The 20,301-nt window shown below is 37.7% G+C and overlaps 1 protein-coding gene across 1 annotated transcript in view; it reads right to left on the minus strand.

Annotated features, from left to right (window-relative positions):
- The window catches only part of Brinp1 (BMP/retinoic acid inducible neural specific 1), a 182,411-nt gene that overhangs the window by 53,220 nt on the left and 108,890 nt on the right, over nucleotides 1-20,301 (minus strand). The window contains exons 4-5 of the mRNA XM_006979572.4: nucleotides 11,685-11,854; nucleotides 3,039-3,144 (exon numbers count right to left, since the gene is read on the minus strand). Of these exons, the coding sequence (XP_006979634.1) occupies nucleotides 3,039-3,144; nucleotides 11,685-11,854 (276 nt within the window). The remainder of the gene's footprint in view (nucleotides 1-3,038; nucleotides 3,145-11,684; nucleotides 11,855-20,301) is intronic.

Here is a 20,301-nt window from a genome sequence, read left to right on the forward strand (position 1 = left end):
CACTTATCCTTCAGGTCTCATGCTGTGTATATTTCTCACAAGAATAATTCTCCACAAAACTCCCATCATCTGATACCATGGAACAGCCCCATAAGCTTCTCTGTAAAATCTACTCCATTTATTGCTGGTGTTATTGTCATCTCTCTGAAAATACAGGTTTGCTTGAAATATATCCCATGTCACTCTTGATCTCCATTGTATCATTTTGTTCATCTTATAACTGAAATGAATTTTAAATAATGTGTATATGTATGTATGAATATACATATTCAGATATACATACATACATATAATATGACATAAGTCCATAGGTCATACTATATAAATATGTCATATTTAATCAGAGCATATGTAGAGATAGGTAGATATGTATACAGAAGCAATGGATAAATATAGAATCAGATATGGATACATTGATTTGAGCTCATTAGTGTTCAGACATGTAGTCTAATTTTGAATTTGAGCCACATTTTCAGTAAATATTTGATGATTATCATTTTTATATAAGTCTACATCAGCCTTTAGAAAAGGCTTATTTAAACCCTCTTATTTTAAATTAAATTAAAAATACCCAATTCAACTGAATAATGTTTAATAATCTGTGTAGAATTTTTACCAAATATCTTCCTCTGCATCAGCAAATGGCATATGCTATGTTTGGACAGGAATATACCTCAAACATGCCATTTTGGTGCTATCTTGCTCAGCAATATAGCATGTATGTCATAGGCCTGAACTCCTAGTTCTGATTCACTGGGACCAGAAAAAGAAGAAAGGTTTATTTTACAATGAGCTAAATCTAGGATTATCTCCTTTCTACTACATTAAGCCTGGCACATTTTGTCCATATTAATGAAGGTAACTTTTCTGTAAGTCAGTGCTTCAAGTATCTGTAGACAAATTATTTGTGCTTCAAGCAGACCTTTCTTCTTACTCCTGGAGACCTTTATCCAGACACTGCAGTTTCTCAACATGATTTTAAATGTGAAATACTTGCATATAGACCCAATCCTTCAGTTCAGCTCTGACCTATCTAGAGAACAGGGCTGTCAAGTTATTCCTCTTTGAAGAGCATCCTCCTAGCAATGACACCCATGGAAGTCCCATGTTTTAGAGAGCAGAATCTTATACAGAAGTGTGTTGAGAAGAAGAAATTTAAAATTTGAAATAAAACTCCATACATAATTTGAAAAATAAAATATGAGGGCACAGGTGAAAAATCATTGAGCCTTAAGCTGTACTGGATTCACAGTAAATTAGACAGTGTCATGAAAACTTCACCATTATCTTTGGTAGTAATTTCTGATTTTTCTTATTAAGTTTATTATAATCGCAATGTACAGTTTTGCATATCATCAGCATGCACAGCTAGTGACAACACACTCACTGGTGTCCAATTGCCAGGATTCAAATCCTGAGTATCATTCCAATGATTTGCTGCAGGTATCCCATAAACTACGATGTTCAAAATTCTGGTACACCCAAGGCATATGATATGGACTATGCTTTTTTTGCCATTTTCTTCTATCAAATCATCATACCTACTATTTTTTCTACTAAAGGAAATAATCTAATTTTTCTAATTATCTGAGGTGTGTGTGTGTGTGTGTGTTTAAACATTTAACCATCATATTGACTTGACTTTCTCCATCATATTGTCATTGAGGATTCCCTGTGACACTATTAAACTCTGCTTACACTGTTTCCCAATTATTATCTGTATGTGTACGTGAACCACAGAATTGTTAAGACATCAGAACACAAAGGACTTGTTGGGCTCTGCGAAACCCTGTGCCTGCCTTCAACTGAAGTTCTTCCCACTGACATTCAAAATAATCTTTAGCATATACTTTTGGTGAAGACCACGATTTCTATCTTCACAAAGTTAGTGCATACCATATTTTTCTGACTGTAAAATTAATATGTGATTATTGAAGGACAGTTCAAAAGGCATCAAGAAGCTTAAAATAGTGTGCATTGTCACTCTCCCAAAGTAACCACTTTTGACTTTTCAGCATTTCCTTATAGAAGTAATTTTCTTCTTTTATATTAAGATCAGCCAAAATGAATTGCAGTTGTTAATTAATGCCAAATAGTTTTTTCTTATTATAGAAAATTCTTCATAAATAACATTTCACTATTGCCCTGTTAATATGTTTTATAGATGTGACATAATTCACTTATATCTTACATGTGGAAAATTGAGATGATTATATTGTTTTTAAGAAAAATATATATAGAAGGGAAAGAAAAGAGATAATGGTATAGTTGTTTTATAATCTCAAAACATGAAAGAAAAAAATATATTTTTTACTCTACCAACATCATTAGTACTGTAGTCCTTATATATCTTTCTACCTAAAATCTCCTTTCCTTTCTCTGGTATAAATTAAAAAGGATAAATTTACTCTTCTAAATTTGACAAAAGCTGAATGAACAGAAACATTTACAAAAATCAAAATATTAATCCCACAATAGTTGTAGTCTTAAAGGTAATGTCTGAACATATCTTTCTACATACAGCCAGTATTGACATTGTTGATTATTAACACCACAAAAAATGCGCATGTATGTATTTATTTAAAACTGCAGATGATGAGCCAGTAGAGGAAGACATTACAAAGAATCACACATTCTACAACATATCTTTTTGATAAACATCTCCTTCCAAAACACACTAGAAATCAAATCAATAAGGAAGAAATACAGATGATAGATATGAAACTTTAATATATAGTAGGTTTGGGGCATCAGGCATCCATAAATAATACTGTTCAGACATTTTCATCAAAATAATCAGATAGAGCTCACATTTTCATACTTTTTTATCTGAAAACTAATTAATAACCATGAGTTTAAATCTCTATGTATGTTAAAATTCTTGTGTATCACATCACAGCTGTCTGATTTCCATATCTCAAATTTTCATTGTTTCCTGCCTCTACTCCCCTTCCCTCTTCTCCCTGTGCCTCATTCATTCTGAAACTATTATCACCTCTGCCCACCTCAAGTGCCGCCCCTTTTGTACAGTTTCCTACCTTGAAGGTGCAGTTTGCTTTCCGTGCTTTGCAGAAGGACGGAACTCACAGAGTCCAGATTGTCATAGCTGTTACAGCCCAGAGGCCCAGTGCGTGTTTCTGTGACCTAGAATGGACAATAAGTGAGAAAAGTATAAGATAGGAGTCCTGATCTAGAGGAGATAGATCCTAAGGAATGATTCCACACCTGAAATGTCTGCTGAATGCTTGGCTGGAACTGTGTGTGGCTCTGGCTAAGCAGACTAAACAAGTATGATCAAACACACAGACTGAATTCTTAAGGTCCACTGTCTACTACTGGCTTTCACTTCACAAGGTCACACCAAGTGTTATATGAACAAATACATTATAGCACAATGATACAAATCTAAAGCCCAGGTTTCAGAATCAGAAAAACTATCATTAGTTCCAAGCTGGGCCATTTATTTGCTGTGTGACATAAGGAAGCCACTTAACTCCTCTAAGTGTCAGCAAGCTCAAGCTATCAATGCCTTCCAGGGAGGCTGTGGAACACATGTAAAGACTTTAAGTGCCTAGCACAGGGAATGTTCAAAAATGGCCAGCTGATTACAAAATGCCTCTATAAATTGCAATGAGTACATAGGCACTATTATTGGGCAAGAACAATACAATTGTCTCCATTTTTCAAAAGAAGTTTCAGCAATAACTACAATCAGTGCCACTGCGGGGTTTAAAAAAAAGAAATCCAGATTCTGTTGTGTATTTGTGATTTTTGTCTTCTAAGATTCAAGGTGGTGACAAAAAGGAATAGCTACTTAAAATAACCTTGGAATTAAGGGTTTAGTACATAAAGGCTTCTTCATCCCTTTACTCATCATTCTTTGGAGCTGTGCTAAAGTTTGTGTTCAACTGTAAAGGAACAGCCTCCAGTGAAGGGAAAGATCACTTGTGGGAAAGACACTACATAACTTCTCGGTCATTTCACCTGTGTAATCTTAGGCAGGTATCTTTCCCTTCCTCAGACTCCAGTTTCTCCTCTTTGTAAAGGTAGCAGTGCTCTTACATAAAGAGGTAAAGAGATTATATATTAAAATAATAATTATTATTATAAAAATTAACATTAGTGTGTATGTGTACCTGTATATTTGTGCATGCTTTGTAAGTGGGACCATATATCCCAAAGAATGATGCAGTGAGCAGAGGACAACTTCAAGCAGTTTGCTCTCTCCCTCCAACTTTATGTGGGTAGTGGGGATGGACTTAAGTCACCAGGTCACTTGGTCACCAGTAAGCACTTTTACTAGCTGAACCACCTCGCATGCCCAAGGAGCCATAGTTTTTATGTACTTGGTATGTGGGATATAATAAACCAATTAATGATCGTTGCATTTTTCAAAACAAATAATTCCTTCATTTTTTGTCAAATAACAGCATACTTTTTATTGAGTAAGACTTAACACCACTAACTTATTTTACAATAGTTACCCTATCTGGGTCAGAGGCTGGCTTTCACAATAATCAGGGAGTGACACAAGCTGTAGTGTACGAGTCCTGAGACAGTGGCCAGAAAGGGCAAAAATACCTTCCTGGGCCAAATTGAGCGTAGAAAGCCAGGGTTAGTATAAAAATGGCTCATTGAGGCTTTTAGGCCCAGGGGCACAACCCATGCTTCCTTATCCCCAAGCATTGCTGTCCCAGCTGCAGGCCAGCAAGCAGGACTCCTGCATGCATGCCTGATTACCAGCATCGCAATCAGACCCTGTGACCTACAATGACCACTCCATCCCCCAAACCCACCCATCCTCTGAGACCTCAGTGGCTTCTTGAGACACAGGCTCTGCCAGCTCTGATTGGACCAAGAGCTCTGTTTGGACCAAGAGTACCAAGTAGACCAAGAGTGGCTACCTGAGACACATACACCCTTTGTACCCACTGGAGGATGAGATGGGTATATGACAGTGCAAGAATATATTCAACAACATAAATAGCAATATGGTACCACCAGAACCTAGTGGTTCTACATCAGCAAGTCCTGAACATCCCAATGTAGAAGAAACAGAAGAAAATTACTTTAAAAATGACTTTAAGAAGATGAAAGAGGCCTTTAAATTGGAAATGAAAAATTCCCTTAAAGAAATCAAGGAAAAGACAAACAAAAATTGGAAGAGATCAATAAATTTCTTAAAGAAAACCAAGAAAAAGCAATTAAACAGGTGAAAGAAACAATTCAAGAATTGAAAACTGAAAGAGGCAATAAAGAAGACACAAACTGAGTGAATGCTGGAAATGAAAAATCTGAGTAAATGAACAGAAACTACAGATGCAAGCATAACCAACAGAATTCAAGAGATGGAAGAGAGAATCTCTGGCATTGAAGATATGGTGAAGGAAATAGATTCATCAGCTAAAGAAAACATTAAAGCCAACAAAGTCATAACAAAAAACATCCAGGAAATCTGGGACACCATGAAAAGACAAAAACTAAGAATAATAGAGATGGAATAATGAGAAGAATACCAGCTCAAAGGCACAGAGAATATATGCAACAAAATCATAGAAGAAAACTTTCCCAACCTAAACAAGGAAATGCCTATGAAAATACAAGAAGCTTACAAAACACCAGGTAGACTAGACCCCCAAAAAAAACATCCCTACTCTACATAATAATCAAATGACTAAACATACAGAATAAAGAAAAATATTAAGAGCTGCCAAGGAAAAAGACCAAGTAACATATAAAGACAGACCCATCTGAACAAAACCTGACTTCTCAATGGAGGCTCTGAAAGCCAAAAGGTCCTGGACAGACATAATGTAGACACTAACAGACCACGGATGCCAGCCCAGATTGCTACAGCCAGCAAAACTCTCAACTGCCATATACATATTAAACAAGATATTTCATGATAAAATTAGATTTAAACAATGCTTATCAACAAATCCAGCCCTACAAAAAGCACTAGAAGAAAAAAAATCCAACCTAAGGAAGTCAGATGCACCCATGAAAATACAGGCTATAGATAATCCCACACCAACATATCCCAAAGAAGGGAAACACACAACACTACCACCAAAAAAAAAAAAAAAAAAAAAAAACCAGGAATTAACAATCACTGGTCATTAATATCCCTTAATATCAATGGACTCAATTTGCCTATAAAAAGAAATAGGCTAACAGAATGGATAAGAAAACAGGATTCATCCTTCTACTGAATGAATACAAGAAACACACTTCAACCTCAAAGGCAGACACTACCTCAGAATAAAGGGCTGGGAAAAGTCTTTCCAGTCAAATGGACTAAAGAAGCAAGCTGGTGTAGCTATTCTAATATCTAAAAAAGTAGACTTCAAACTAAAAGTAATCAAAAGAGATCAAGAAGGACATTACATATTCATTCAGGAAAAATCCATCAAGATGAAGTCTTAATTCTGAACATTTATGCTCCAGATATAAGGGCACCCACATGCGCAAAAAAATATTAATAAAGTTTAAATCACACATCAAACCCTAGACACTAATAGTGAGAGATTTCAACACCCCACACTTACCAGTGGACAGTTCTGTCAGACAGAAACTTCACGCAGAAATAAATGAACTAATAGACTTTACGACTCAAATGGACTTAATAGACATATACAGAACATTCCACCCAAACTTATAAGAGAATACTCCTTTTTCTCAGCACCCCAGAAACCTTCTCTAAAATTGATCACATACTCAGTCACAAACCAAATCTCAACAGATACAAAAAAATTGGAATAAACTCCTGTATTTTATCAGACCATCATTGCTTAAAGTTAGAATTCAGCAAAAACACAAATTACAGAAAGCCCATAGTCTCATGGAAACTGAATAATGCTCAACAGAATCACCACTGGGTCAAGGAAGAAATAAGAAAGAAATTAAAGATTTCTTAGAATTCAATGAAAATGAAAGTACAACATACTCAAACTTATTGGACACTATGAAAGCAGTACTAAGAAGAAAGTTCATAGCTCTAAATACCTACATGAAGAAGTTGGCGAAATCTCACACTAGTGACCTAAACAGCACACCTGAAAGCTCCAGAACAAAAGGAAACAAACTCACCCAAGAGGAGTAGATGTGAGGAAGTAATAAAATTGAGGGGTGAAATCAATAAAAGAAAAAACAGAACATTACAAAGAATCAATGAAGCAAACAGTTGGTTCTTTGTGGAATTCAACAAGACAGACAAACCCTTATCAAAACAAACTAAAGGGCGGAGAGAGAATATCCAAATTGACAAAATCAGAAACAAAAAGGGAGACATAACAACAGACAATGAGGAAATCCAGAGAATCATCAGGTCATACTTCAAAACTTGTACTCCACAAAATTGGAATATCTAAAAGAAATGGACAATTTTCTGGATAGGTAACATATACCCAAAGTAAATCAAGACCAGATAAACAATTTAAGTAGACCGATAACTCCTATGGAAATAGAAGCAGTAATAAGTCTCCCAACCTCTCCCCCGACCCAAAAAAAAAGCCCGGGGCCAGATAGTTTCAGGGCAGAGTTCTATCAGAATTTCAAAGAAGAGCTAATATTGTTCCACACAATAGAAAAAGAAGGAACATTGCCAAGCTATTTCTATGGGGCTACAGTAACACTAATACTCAAAACACACAAAGATGCAACAACCAAAGAGAATTACACTTCAATCTCCCTCATGAACATTGATGAAACAATACTCAATAAAATACTGGCAAACTGAATCCAAGAATGCTTTAAAAAATCATCCACTATAATCAAGCAGGCTTCATCCCAGAGATGCAGGGACAGTTTAACATACAAAAATCTGTCAACATAATCCATCATATAAACAAACTGAAAGAAAAATAAAACCACATGTTCATCTCATTAGATGCTGAACAAGGCTTTGAAAAAATTCAACACCCCTTTATGATAAAGGTCTTGGAGAGATCAAGAATACAAGGAACATACTTAAACATAATAAAGGCGAATTACAGCAAGCCAAGGGCCAACATCAAAATGAATGGAGAGAAACTTGAAGCTATTCTACCAAAATCAGGAACAAGACAAGGCTGTCTACTCTACTCATACCTAATTTAATATAGTACTCAAACTTCTAGCTAGAGGAATAAGACAATAAAAGGGGATATAAATTAGAAAGGAAGAAGTCAAACTTTGACTATTTGCAGATGATATGATAGTCTACATAAGTGACTCCCATAATTCTACCAGGAACTCTAACAACTGAATAGACAACAAAGTAGCAAACAATCCAATTAAAAAATGAGCTATGGATCTAAACAGAATTCTCAACAGAAGAATCTCAATGGTCTAAGGCATTTAAGGAATTGCTCATCATCCTTAGTCATCAGGGAAATGCAAATCAAAATGACTCTGAGATACCATCTTATACCTGTCAGAATGGCTAAGATCAAAAATACTGATGACAGCTTATGTTGGAGAGGATGTGGAACAGGGGGAACACTCCTCCACTGTTGGTGGGAGTGCAAACTTGTACAGCCACTCTGGAATTCAGTATGACAACTTCTCAGAAAATTGGGAATCAATCTACCTTAAGGACCAATGATACAACTCTTGGGCATATACCCAAGGGATACTCAATCTTACCACAAAAACACTTGCTCAATTATGTTCATAGCAGCATTATTCGTAGTGGCCAGAACCTGGAAATACCCTAGATACCCCTCAACTAAAGAATGGATAAAGAAAATGTGGTATATATACACAATGGAGTATTACTCAGCTGTAAAAAAAAATGATATCATGAATTTTGCAGGCAAATGGATGAAACTATAAATTATCATCCTGAGTAAAATAACCCAGAGTCAAAAAGACAAACATAGTGGATACAAGACGTAAAGCAAAGAATAATCAGACTATAACCCACAGCTCCAGAGAAGCTAGGAAACAAGGAGGATTCTTAAAGGGACATAGGGATCACTTGGGAAAGGAAAACAGAGGAGATCTCCATTACTAAACTGGGGATGGGGGGTGCAATAAAGGGGAGGGGATGGGGTGGATCAGAATATGATGGAAGGGGATGGTCAAGCTGAGGGAGGGACAGAGTGGAAGAGCAATGAAAGAGATACCTTGATAGAGGGAAACATTATGGGGTAAGGCAGAAACCCAGTGCTAGGGAAATTCCCAGGAATCCACAAGAATGACCCCAGATTAGACTACTAGCAATAGTGGTGAGGGTGCCTGAACTGGTCTACCCTGATAATCAGATTGGTGAATACCCTAACTGTCATCATTGAGTCTTCATCCAGTAACTGATGGAAGCAGATCCACAACCAAGACCCAGGCCAAGCTCCAGGAGTCCAGTCGAAGAGAAGGAAGGATTACATGAGCAAAGGAAGGTCAAGATCATGATGGAGAAATCTACAGAGACAACTGAACCAAACTCATAGGAACTCACGAACTTTGGATTAACAGTTGTGGAACTTGCATGGGACCAGACCAGACGCTCTACATACTTCATACAGGAGACAGTTGTACACGTGGGTCTGTCTGAGGGACCCTTGGCAGCGGCAGTGTGATCAGGATCTATCCCTAGTGCATGAACTGGCTTTCTGGAGCCTATAACCTATGGTCAGGTACCTTGCTCACCATTGAGGCAAGATGGGGGTACTGGGTCCTGACTCAACTGAATGTAACAAGCTTTGCTGTCCCCAGATGAGAACTTAACCCTTTTGGAAGAGGCTATGAGGGGTGAATCGGGACAGTTAGGCATGGGTGGGGGGAGTGGGAGGATGGATGAGATGGAGATCTGTGGTTGTTATGCATAATAAATAAAAAATTTAAATAAAAAGAAAAAACATCAAGCTGAGTATTAAAAATGGCTCATTGAGAGTTTTCTGTGCAATTTGTTAGAGAAATCCCTCCCCAAGAGGTGGGCTGCACATTCCAGGATGCACAGAAGATGATTATCTCCTTACAGCCCTTCAATATCTCAATTCTTCACCCCATCCAGGAGCAGAGAACCATTTGGTAATAATGAAAACCAGGGCTTTGCAGCTCCCTGACTCTCATGGCTTCATAAAGATTTTTCTCTCGATGCCAGGCTCCTTAACAGCATAATCCCCCCTATACAAGTAATTTTTCTTGGATAAGCTGGTCTTTGTTTGTCGATTTGATTTATCTCTCTTCTTACTACCTTCCTACCCAGTCACACCCTCCTGCCCTCTTCTAGTGAACAATTTGTGATTCAAGCTGCCTGAGTCTAACTTGACCTTTCCCTTTCTGTTCCTTTTCCCTAGAGATGTCTTAGGGATTCTTAATATGAGGCAAGACCTACATTTAATTCAGAAGTTAAAATGAAGACTCAGAAGCAAATTGCAGGCATAATCTAGTTTAAGAAAATTTAGGACAGGAAAAAAAAATCCTCTGACAAATTAATCCTTTATTTCAAGAATGTCATCCCACACTTTCTTTATAGAGGTCATCTCTAAACTCACTGTACTGGAAATGAATCCTAAATTTCCTGTACTGGAAGCCACTGACTTGAGAATTCAGCGTATCTACATCCAACATGTCTGCTTGACTTTGAATTAGTTAAAATTGAATCAACTTACAAATGTACTTCGTTGGTAGACCTAGTCAAGTATTCAATAATCACATGTGACTAAAGGCTACTTCCTGGCCAGCACAGATAAAGATACTTCCAGTATCTCATATCTTCGAAGGTTCTATTGGGAGGTGTTGATGCGAAAGAGCATGGCTCAGTGGACAATGTGGCTAACTGTTCACTTGTGTAGATAAAGATTTGTCAGAATACAGTCACACACTCTTACATATGCATGTCCATGGCTACTCCTTTGCAATTGTAGCAGACCTGAGAAGTAACAACTAAAACCTGTAAACTTTAAATATTTCATACTGGAATTTTGCAGAAAATGTTTGCACATTGCCAGGCTAGACAGTAGCATCTTAGCTCCTATTAGGATATTCTCAAGATGAATACCTCTGAGCAAAATGCTTAAAACTGTGGACCTCAGTGTTATAATCTAGAAAATAGGTTATGGGAATGGATAAAAAACATAAAAATTGTACAAACTGATCATTAGAGATGCACTAATCTTATTCTTGCTAGCCGTATGATTTTGGGGAAATTATTTACTCCTAGCCTCTGTCTCTACAATTGGCATAAGAAAGAAAGAATAGAAAGAATGGGAAGAAAGAAAAGAAAGAAAGAAAGAAAGAAAGAAAGAAAGAAAGAAAGAAAGAAAGAAAGAAAGAAAGAAAGAAAGAAAGAAGGAAGGAAGGAAGGAAGGAGAGAGAGAGAGAGAGGAAGAAAGAAAGAAAGAAAGAAAGAAAGAAAGAAAGAAAGAAAGAAAGAAAGAAAGAAAGAAAGAAAGAAAGAAAGAAAGAAAGAAAGAAAAGGAGAAAAAAGAGAGCCAGCTATTTACCAGAGACTGACAGGGCTGTGAATAATTCTGTAATGGCCATAGTCAGAATGTATTAATAAGTCAGTACATAGGACCACTCTAATGAAGATGTTCATTTTGTCAGAGATCATGTGGCAATATTCATCAGAGTGGTTTATTAGAGGAAACTAAGGTACATTGAGTGATAGGAAGCAAAGAATTGTGTTTGTTATCGGTTCTCAGAATGTCTATATCATTGCTCTATTGACTTGAGAATCTAAGTGCACCCTCCGACTATACCTTGATTGCTCCAGTTGATATCTGGATCTCATGGAGCCTTCTCATGGTGCCATCACGGTCGACGAAGTAGGATGATGCAAGCTGGTGCAAAGCTTCAACACTTTGAGTAGCATTCCCTGACTTCCGGTCAAGGCGACTTTTGTCCATGTACATGGTCAAAGCCTCCTCTCCTGCATAGGACAAGAAAGAACATAAGAAAGCTTGTTCCAGTTTCAGTGTGGGAGGAAAGTTTGTAGAGCGTGGATGCTAAAAGACAGACTTATCCTCCAACCAATCTGTCCAAACAACTCTCTACCTATAAAATCAAGGGCATAGTGCAGAAGACAGAACTCAGAGTTTGCTGTAGATTCCATTAGAGCAATGGCCATTGAATAAGGTTAAGTCACCAGAGTCCATCACCAAATAAACTTTTACATACATCTCAAGAGCATTGTCTTACCTAATAAAGTCTGCTACTTCTAAGAAAGGTTATGATGGATTTAGCATAGATATTCTTTCCTTTTTCTTTTTTATTCTGTTTCCTCAAAACAACCTAATTCTTTCTTTTTCTCTTCTCTACTCTTTTCTCCTCATCTCCTTAATTCCTTGCATCCATATTTTATTTCTTTTCTAACCACCCCATTTTACACAGACAAATGACAAGTTATGGATATATAAAGATAAGTAGGTATGGGAAAAGAGAGTAAATAGATAGCAAAATGCTTGGGTAGATGTGGGAACAGAGACAGAGACAAAGACACATACACACAGAGTGAGAGAGCAAGAGAGCGAGAGCGAGAGCGAGCGAGCGAGAGAGAGAGAGAGAGAGAGAGAGAGAGAGAGAGAGAGAGACAGAGGCAGAGACAGAGAGATAGAGAGAGATAGGGAGAGAGAGAGAATTAACAGATATATTTTAGATGATTGGTGAATTGGCAGAGGAATTAATATATGGACATATCGATGAAATATATCTTACAAAGATAAAAATATGATTGTATAAATTTATATTTTTTTCTTCCATGAGTTTTCCTGGAAATTTATATGTAGATTCCTAACACTAGAAAGTTATAATGGTATTGGATGTGCCTAACTAGCTATTTCAGTGGAAGATTATGAAGGAAGCTCTAAATGTAGCCAACAAGTAGACATGACAGCCAGACTACTACCTCCATTCTCTACTGAGATAAAATGATTACATTTCTTAATTTGTCTGTCCCCCATGTAATTATTAGCAATAGCAGCAATTCTGAAAAAAAAAAGATAACAAAAGCCACACACACACACACACACACACACACACACACACACACACACACACAAACAAAAAAAACAAAAAACAAAACAAAACAAAAACAAAAACAAAAAAACCTCCTTTGGGATTAGAAGCAAGAGTAAACTATGTAATATGTGAAAGTATTGAGAACTGTCTCTAGATCATTTTAGCACTTGAAAATCAATTAGTATGGGACTCTGACCTCAGCATAATGGTAGACCATGTTCTCTGAATGCATAAAGCAAGCCCTTAAATTCAATGTTCGGCCACCATACAGGCAAAGTGCCAGAAGAAAGATGAGCGGTACAGAGGGTGGGAATGGAGGGAAGAGAGGATGGGAGAGTGGAAAAAGGAGGATAAAAGAAAGATAGACACAAAGGTGTGGTAGGACACACCTTTACTTAAGGCACTCAGGAGGCAGAGGTAAGCTGATCTCTGAGTTTGAAGTGGGGTTGTACTTCTCAGCTCTTCTATTTTTCTCTTTCTCCCACCCCCATTTCCTCACAACGTCATGGTCTCCTGCTCTTTCAGCTGTTCTGTTACCAGCACCAACCTTGTAGACCATAACCATCTAACACCTGTTCTAGGCTCCCTTCTGAAATTCTACTTCGAGCCTCTGTGGGAATCAGCCATACACATGGTGTACATATATACATGCAGGCTAACACTCATATACATAAATCAAAATTAAATCATTTTTATCTGAAATTTTATTGAAAAACAAAAGTTGGATATAAATTATTATGAATCTCTTTTGAAGTGGATAAGCCTGAAGCACTGGGCCACGCCTTAAGTAAACAAAGACCTGAGACATGAGTAGAGAGCACTCTCGTCAGAGGAAACCTGACCTACAAGCTGCAAACCAAAAGAGGATGACGTAGCCTGGAGCCAACCAAGATACACCACAGTAGCTAGGAGCGAAGCCTGCCAAAACCCCACATATATAAACCTCAACCCTTTGTTTAATAAATGAGAGACTTCTTACAAAAAAGAAAAAGAAGGGGGACTGGACTACATAGTGAGTTCCTGGCCAGTCAGGGCCATATACTGAGACTTTGTCTCAAAACAAACAAGCAAACAAACAAACAAAAAAAAAAATAGAAAAACATGCAAACCAGAAAAAGAGATGAAGGTGGTAGAGAAGTTGGGAAAATACAATACAAGTAGAGGAGACAGAGAGGTGTGTATATGATCATATTTCATTTGTGTATATGTCCATCAAAATTGCAGAATTTTTAAAAATGAAATAAAATAAAAATTATTTTAAAAGTAAGTTAGTTGATTAATAGTAGTTGTTATAGACCCCGACCGTAGGACTGGTCTGCCTTGACTGGAACTAGGTATCACCCTCATGCTTCAGACCCTTCCCATGCAAAATAGTGATACAAGCTGAACCTAGTTCAAAGGCTTGACATGAGGATTAAATCTATATCAAAAAAGAGTTAGATCCTGCACGGCGTGCAGCAAATATTGTGTTATTATTAACTATGATGATTTGATAATTTCAGGTTGCCTATGATATAGTATTTACCATTACATATAATCAAGAAAATAAAATATTTAGAGAACACAACCTTACAGTACATTCTGAGACATAAAACCTGGTATCTAGGACAATTGGAATGTTTTTAGAATACTGATGAATTTTTGAGTTGAAGAAAGAAAAAGCAATTTACTTTAAGGACGAATTTGCCCTCTCCCTCTCCTAAGTGTTTGACTTTTAAATCTTACCCAGCTTTCTAGGCCAGTTCTAATTCCAGTTCTTCATGCCAGGCCTGTACCTGGCATACCCAAGTACATCTCTTAGAAATGCTTAGGAATTGCCTGCAATGTCCCTAGGAACCAAAAAGAAGAGATCATTTTCCTTCAATACACCCTGGACTGTACATTCAGTCAGCACCTGTGCCTGTGCTGGGCATTTCCCTCTTTGAGGACTTTGGCAGGCGTCACAATGACAAACAAGCAAAACAGTAAGCTGTGCTGTGGAATGACACAAAAAGATTTCATATAAAAATTTAACACGGAAAAAAAAAAAGCTGGGCGGTGGTGGCGCACGTCTTTAATCCCAGCACTCGGGAGGCAGAGGCAGGCGGATCTCGGTGAGTTCGAGGCCAGCCTGGGCTACCAAGTGAGCTCCAGGAAAGGCTCAAAGCTACACAGAGAAACCCTGTCTCGAAAAAAAAAAAATTAACACTTCTCGCCAGGCAGTGGTGGCACATGCCTTTAATCCCAGCACTCTGGAGGCAGAGGCACGTGGATCTCTGTGAGTTTGAAGCCAGCCTGGTTTACAGAGTGAGATCTAGGACAGGCACCAAAATCCCTGTCTCAAAAAAATAAATAAATAATAAAATAAATAAATAACACTTCTCATTAGGAGTTCTCTTACTGATACCATGTTGACATGATAATATTCTTGAGTAAGTTAGGTTAAGTAAAAAATATTATTAAATTGATTTCCATCTTTATTTTACCCTTAAAAATGTAGTCTTGGAAATGTTTCTGGTTCATTGTAGTCCTTGAAAAATTGATTAGGATAGGGCTGGGGTGTAGCTCAGTGGCAAAGTATTTGCTTAGCATATACAAAGCCCTGAGTGTAAATCCTAGTCACCATCTCCATAAAAGAAATTTGTTTTTGTTTTTGTTTTTGTTTTTAATATAAAAAGGGAAGGAAGGAAGAAGGCATGAAAAGGCAAGAAGAGGGAGAGGAAAAAGCAAGTGTGATCCCTAGCTACTTGAGAGCACTGGAAATGGCATATAAGGCTCACGCTTGGATTCACATTCTGTTCCTATTATCCAGAAATGGTTCCAGGAAGCAGCAGCTTAAGATCATTTCCATATTCCAGATGAATCAACAAGGCAGAGGGACATATAGACAGGAACACAAACCAGCATGTAACACCTCTGTAGGTAACATGGACCACAAGTCCTGAGAACCTGGCCTCTTCGGTTGTGCATACATGTATCAAGTAAAGCATGTTCTACTTTGCCCTAATGTTGACATTGCTGATCTACAAAATGAATCCCTCTTTACCTCACTGTCAACAACTCTGCATAACTTAACCCTGTTTTTTTTTGTTTGTTTGTTTTTTTTTTTTTTATCACTGTTGAATATTCTGCTCTGTCAAATGAACCCAGTTTACCTTACTCCACTTTTCTGTCCTGGATAGCATTTACCCATTTCTCATACTCTGATATTATCTATTCTTAGAATACATCTCTCTATCTCCCACTCCTTACCCTACCTGGGTTGATAATACTTTCCATGTATGCTCACAATTCTCTTTATTTCTGCAACACAGTATTATCTCATTTGGGGAGGGGGGTTCTGAGTTAACAGCCTATTCCCTCCACTAGAGCAAAAATACTGTGAGACTGGGGCTCTTCGAATAGTTCTATGTCATTCCCACTTAGAACAATGTGACCATGGATTGTGTACTTAGCAAATAATGATAAGACCATAAATTAATAAATATGGAAGCATCCCAGGTCAATAGTCAACTTATTTATTGACCTATCTACTTGAGCAATGAGACTAAAATCTCACAAATGAAGTGATTAAGGAACATCATGAGGGTCCATACACTAGACTTGACTGAATTTCTAGCAAAATATGTAGGTTTGCTTTTTCTCATGGATCACCATTCCTGGTTGGACAGTAGGAAATGCTACTCTTCTCTTTGAACCCGAAAAGTTCTAGTTTAGAGATGACTTTACATCCAATCACACTTTGAGATTCAGGGACAGTGGGTGGTGGGAAGAGGAAATGTGAATTACCCAATTCATCTTTCTAATGTTCCCAATGCTTCTCCTAGGGTACAACAGAGAACAGATGTTCAGTTATCATTTGACAGGTAAATGGATGGGCAGAGGATGGATGTTTGGACAGATGATTGGGTAAATGGATGCATCAATAGATGGGTAGAGAAGTGTATAGTAAGTGAATTTTAGGAGTTAAGGCCATGAGTCAGTGGAAATAAATATTCCACATGTCAGCTCAGGCTCTCTTAGGGGCCTGTGGAACAGAAGGTGAAACAAGCTGGTTCCCTCTGGACTGAGAGCTGGCAGAAGGAAGCCTTAGATCAAGAGGGGTTAATGGACTTCTTGCTGCATTATTAAGACTTAATTTCGTGTATATTAAGAGAATGTGCTGTTTGGAGCTGCATTCCCACTTGGGCATTTCTGCAAATTGCCTCTTCACCCCACACAGGCCTTTCCACAGTCTTCTAGTCCTCCAGGGTCTTTGCCTCACTCCCTGCACCACCTTTCCTCAGAGGCACAAAGCAAAACTCAGACACACAGAGGATGGAAAAAGCTGGGAGTTTGCTCTTTTTGTCAATGGAAAATACTGTTCTGCAGGAGGGACCACAGTAACTGTACATGGGGATGTTGTGACATCCCTATCCTTCCTTTGGAGGCCATATAGTTTTATTATCAGCCTTCCCAGCCAAATGAAAGTTATTGGCTATGCAATGTGGGGAACACCAACTACACTCACAAAGAAAACACAAATGGCCAAGGAGGATTTGCCCTAATACTCATGTATAAAAAGGTATGAATGTAGTACATATATTCCCATACATGTAAAACTTCACATATAAGCCTATATGCATCTATCATACCTTTATGTATGTAAGAATTTAATATAGATATACCCAAGGATAGTTACTCATAGTTGAGCCTTGGGAAGCATCCATGTGTGCCTTTTAAACAGGTGGACATATACTCCAAGTATGCATGCATGCTTGCTTAATCAGGCACATCCCACAGATACCTAGTCTACAAAATGTTTTCTTTGACCCAAAACATGATTTTCAGAGGTACTAAGGAAAGCTACTGCATGTAATTCCAGACACAGAATTTGTCTCTGAACTACCCTCCATCAGATCACTCACATCAAGTGGTTTTGTGATTTTAACAGTTTTCATTAAAATTTAAAAAGTACTGGAAATACCTAAGTTATGGGACCCTCCCCCAGCTTGAATGTGTGCTTCCCACTCCCTGTCCTTCCTATTTCCCTAAAGAGCTGAACAAATGCTCATCTTGTCCTGTACATGACAGTTCAGTGCTCATCTTTTGTTATTTAATTATGCCCTTAGGAACTTACTTGACACCTCAAAAGGTTTATCAAAGCATTTTGTCTCTGTGAATACAGTGTTCCTAAGGAGAAGAAAATACTCTATAATAAATAATATTTTCTACAGTTCTTTCTGTAGAGATTGGGAAACTGATATCCCGACAAGAAAGTGAGTTTCTGAATACCTCCCACTCTTCTAGTGAGTGACAGGATGTGGCTTCCATTGGAGATTCCCTGAGTTCTTTAGCTCCGTTAAATAATAACAGTGATGTTAGTGACAACAACAGCAATAATTTGCTAGGTGCCAGAAAGCTAAGAGTTTCCTTCCCCTCAGCCATGTGTCAGTGTTTGCTAAAGACTTCTAATACTTCATTTTGTTTTTAATCCTCACAATATGTGTTAGGAAAGAACTATTATTATGACTAGGTACAAAGAGGGAACTGAGGCAGAGAACTGAATATCTGCAGAAGTGGCACTAAGCTAATAAAAATTATGGGGCAGAACTAGAAAGTAGGTGATCTCATTCTGGATCCTGTCCTTTTCTTTGCCATTCTGCTTTAACCCTTTCCCTCCCAGTGCACTAGGAGGCCCTTAAGAAATACTTTTCCAAGTATGAATGAATGAGTGAACGAGTGAAATAATGACATTTGAAGGACCTTGCATTGTTTCTAAGTCACAGGATTTGATCAACAGTAAATCTTTCTCCTCTTTGCTCAGCGCCTCCATAGTGAGGCCTGAGAGAACATTAAAGGACTGTTGTCCAACACAAGATTTCAATCCAATGCTTTGCATATTTTAAAGCACTGTGTTGTAAAAACGGGAGAGGAACAAGGCTCTGTGAATAATTTACCACCTTGCCTTGGACAAATTAAAAATATATTTCGTGGAGGGGGAAAAAAGTCTTTTGTCACTAGGAATTTTCAGAGACTGAGGCCAAAGCACGGCTTTTAATAGAAGAATCAAATTGGTTGCAACAACTTTTTTCCCCAGTGAAAGAGGAGTTGGGTGTCATTCAAAGGAAAGTGTAGAGGTGAATACCATGCCCTGTAGAAATCACCTCATTTTCAGTTTACAATCAAGTATAATTTATACTAATAATTTCACATTGAAAGTCCTACTTAATTTAATATCTGCTTAACAAGATACATAAATAACTTGATCCATTGGTTGTTGGAGTAGATAGATAGTTTGATGAGTAATCAAGATGGTGAAAGAGATAATTCATACCCAATTAATGCAGGCTTTTCAACCAGGAAACCTTACATTCTTGACTTAGCTGTGTTACTTATTAGCCATACTCTTCCGAGGCCTGATTTTATTATTTATAAAACAGAAGGAAGTATTACGATTTAACTTGTAGTTTTGAGAAATACAGACAATATGAAATGCCTACATTGCAGCTATCCTAACTAATTAGTGGTTAAAATGATTGTAACTGTGAATGAATTTATCCAGCCAACAACTCTACCCATATTCCTCAGGCTTCCAAATTACTGATTTCCCATTCATCAAACTGTATAGAAAGTGTCCAGGGACATGCCTCAGTAAGCAAACTGCTTGCTGGGCAAGAATGGGGACCTGAGTTTGGATTCCCAGAACCAACGTAAATAGGTAGGATTTGAGAACATATGCCTGTAATCTGAGGAAACAGAAAGCAACTCGAGCCTATGTTGACTTCTGACAAGCACACACATGTATGTCCACCTTCACACATGCTGACACACCCATGAATGTGTACATGCTCACAAATTAACAGTGTAAAATTACCCTGGGAAACACTACTACCTGTGTTTATCAAGCCACTACCTACTGAATTAAAGTATCATTACTCCTATGAGGATAATCCTGAATATCCCAAAGGAAAAGACTCCTGTTGGGATCATACCTTGGTCTGTTCAAGAACACAGCAAATTATTTATCCTGGCATGGTCCGTAACTATGTGCATCTCAGCAGCTCTACACAGGTGTTGAAGTACCAAAGATTTTCAGAAAGTACAGTGAACTTAGTTACTGAAGGAAATGAAAAAAAAAAGAAAAGAAAAAGAAAAAGAAACCACCTCCGTGCTTAAGGGATATGAAATGATGCATTCAGGCATGACACGTAACCTAAATGCCCCAATTTGCACCAGTTCCCATAGTTCCCATTGTCTTTTCATTGGTTTCATTCTACTCCCTCTACTCATTCTCTCACAGATGGATTGCCCTAGAAGGGAATATGAGTAAGGCTGAGTAGAGCAAAGCAATTGGCCTACTTTCATGTTAACCTATTCTAAGCCCATATAAGATGTGTA

Source organism: Peromyscus maniculatus, chromosome 2, assembly GCF_049852395.1.
Source record: "Peromyscus maniculatus bairdii isolate BWxNUB_F1_BW_parent chromosome 2, HU_Pman_BW_mat_3.1, whole genome shotgun sequence".
In the NCBI taxonomy this organism is placed as follows: domain Eukaryota; kingdom Metazoa; phylum Chordata; class Mammalia; order Rodentia; family Cricetidae; genus Peromyscus; species Peromyscus maniculatus.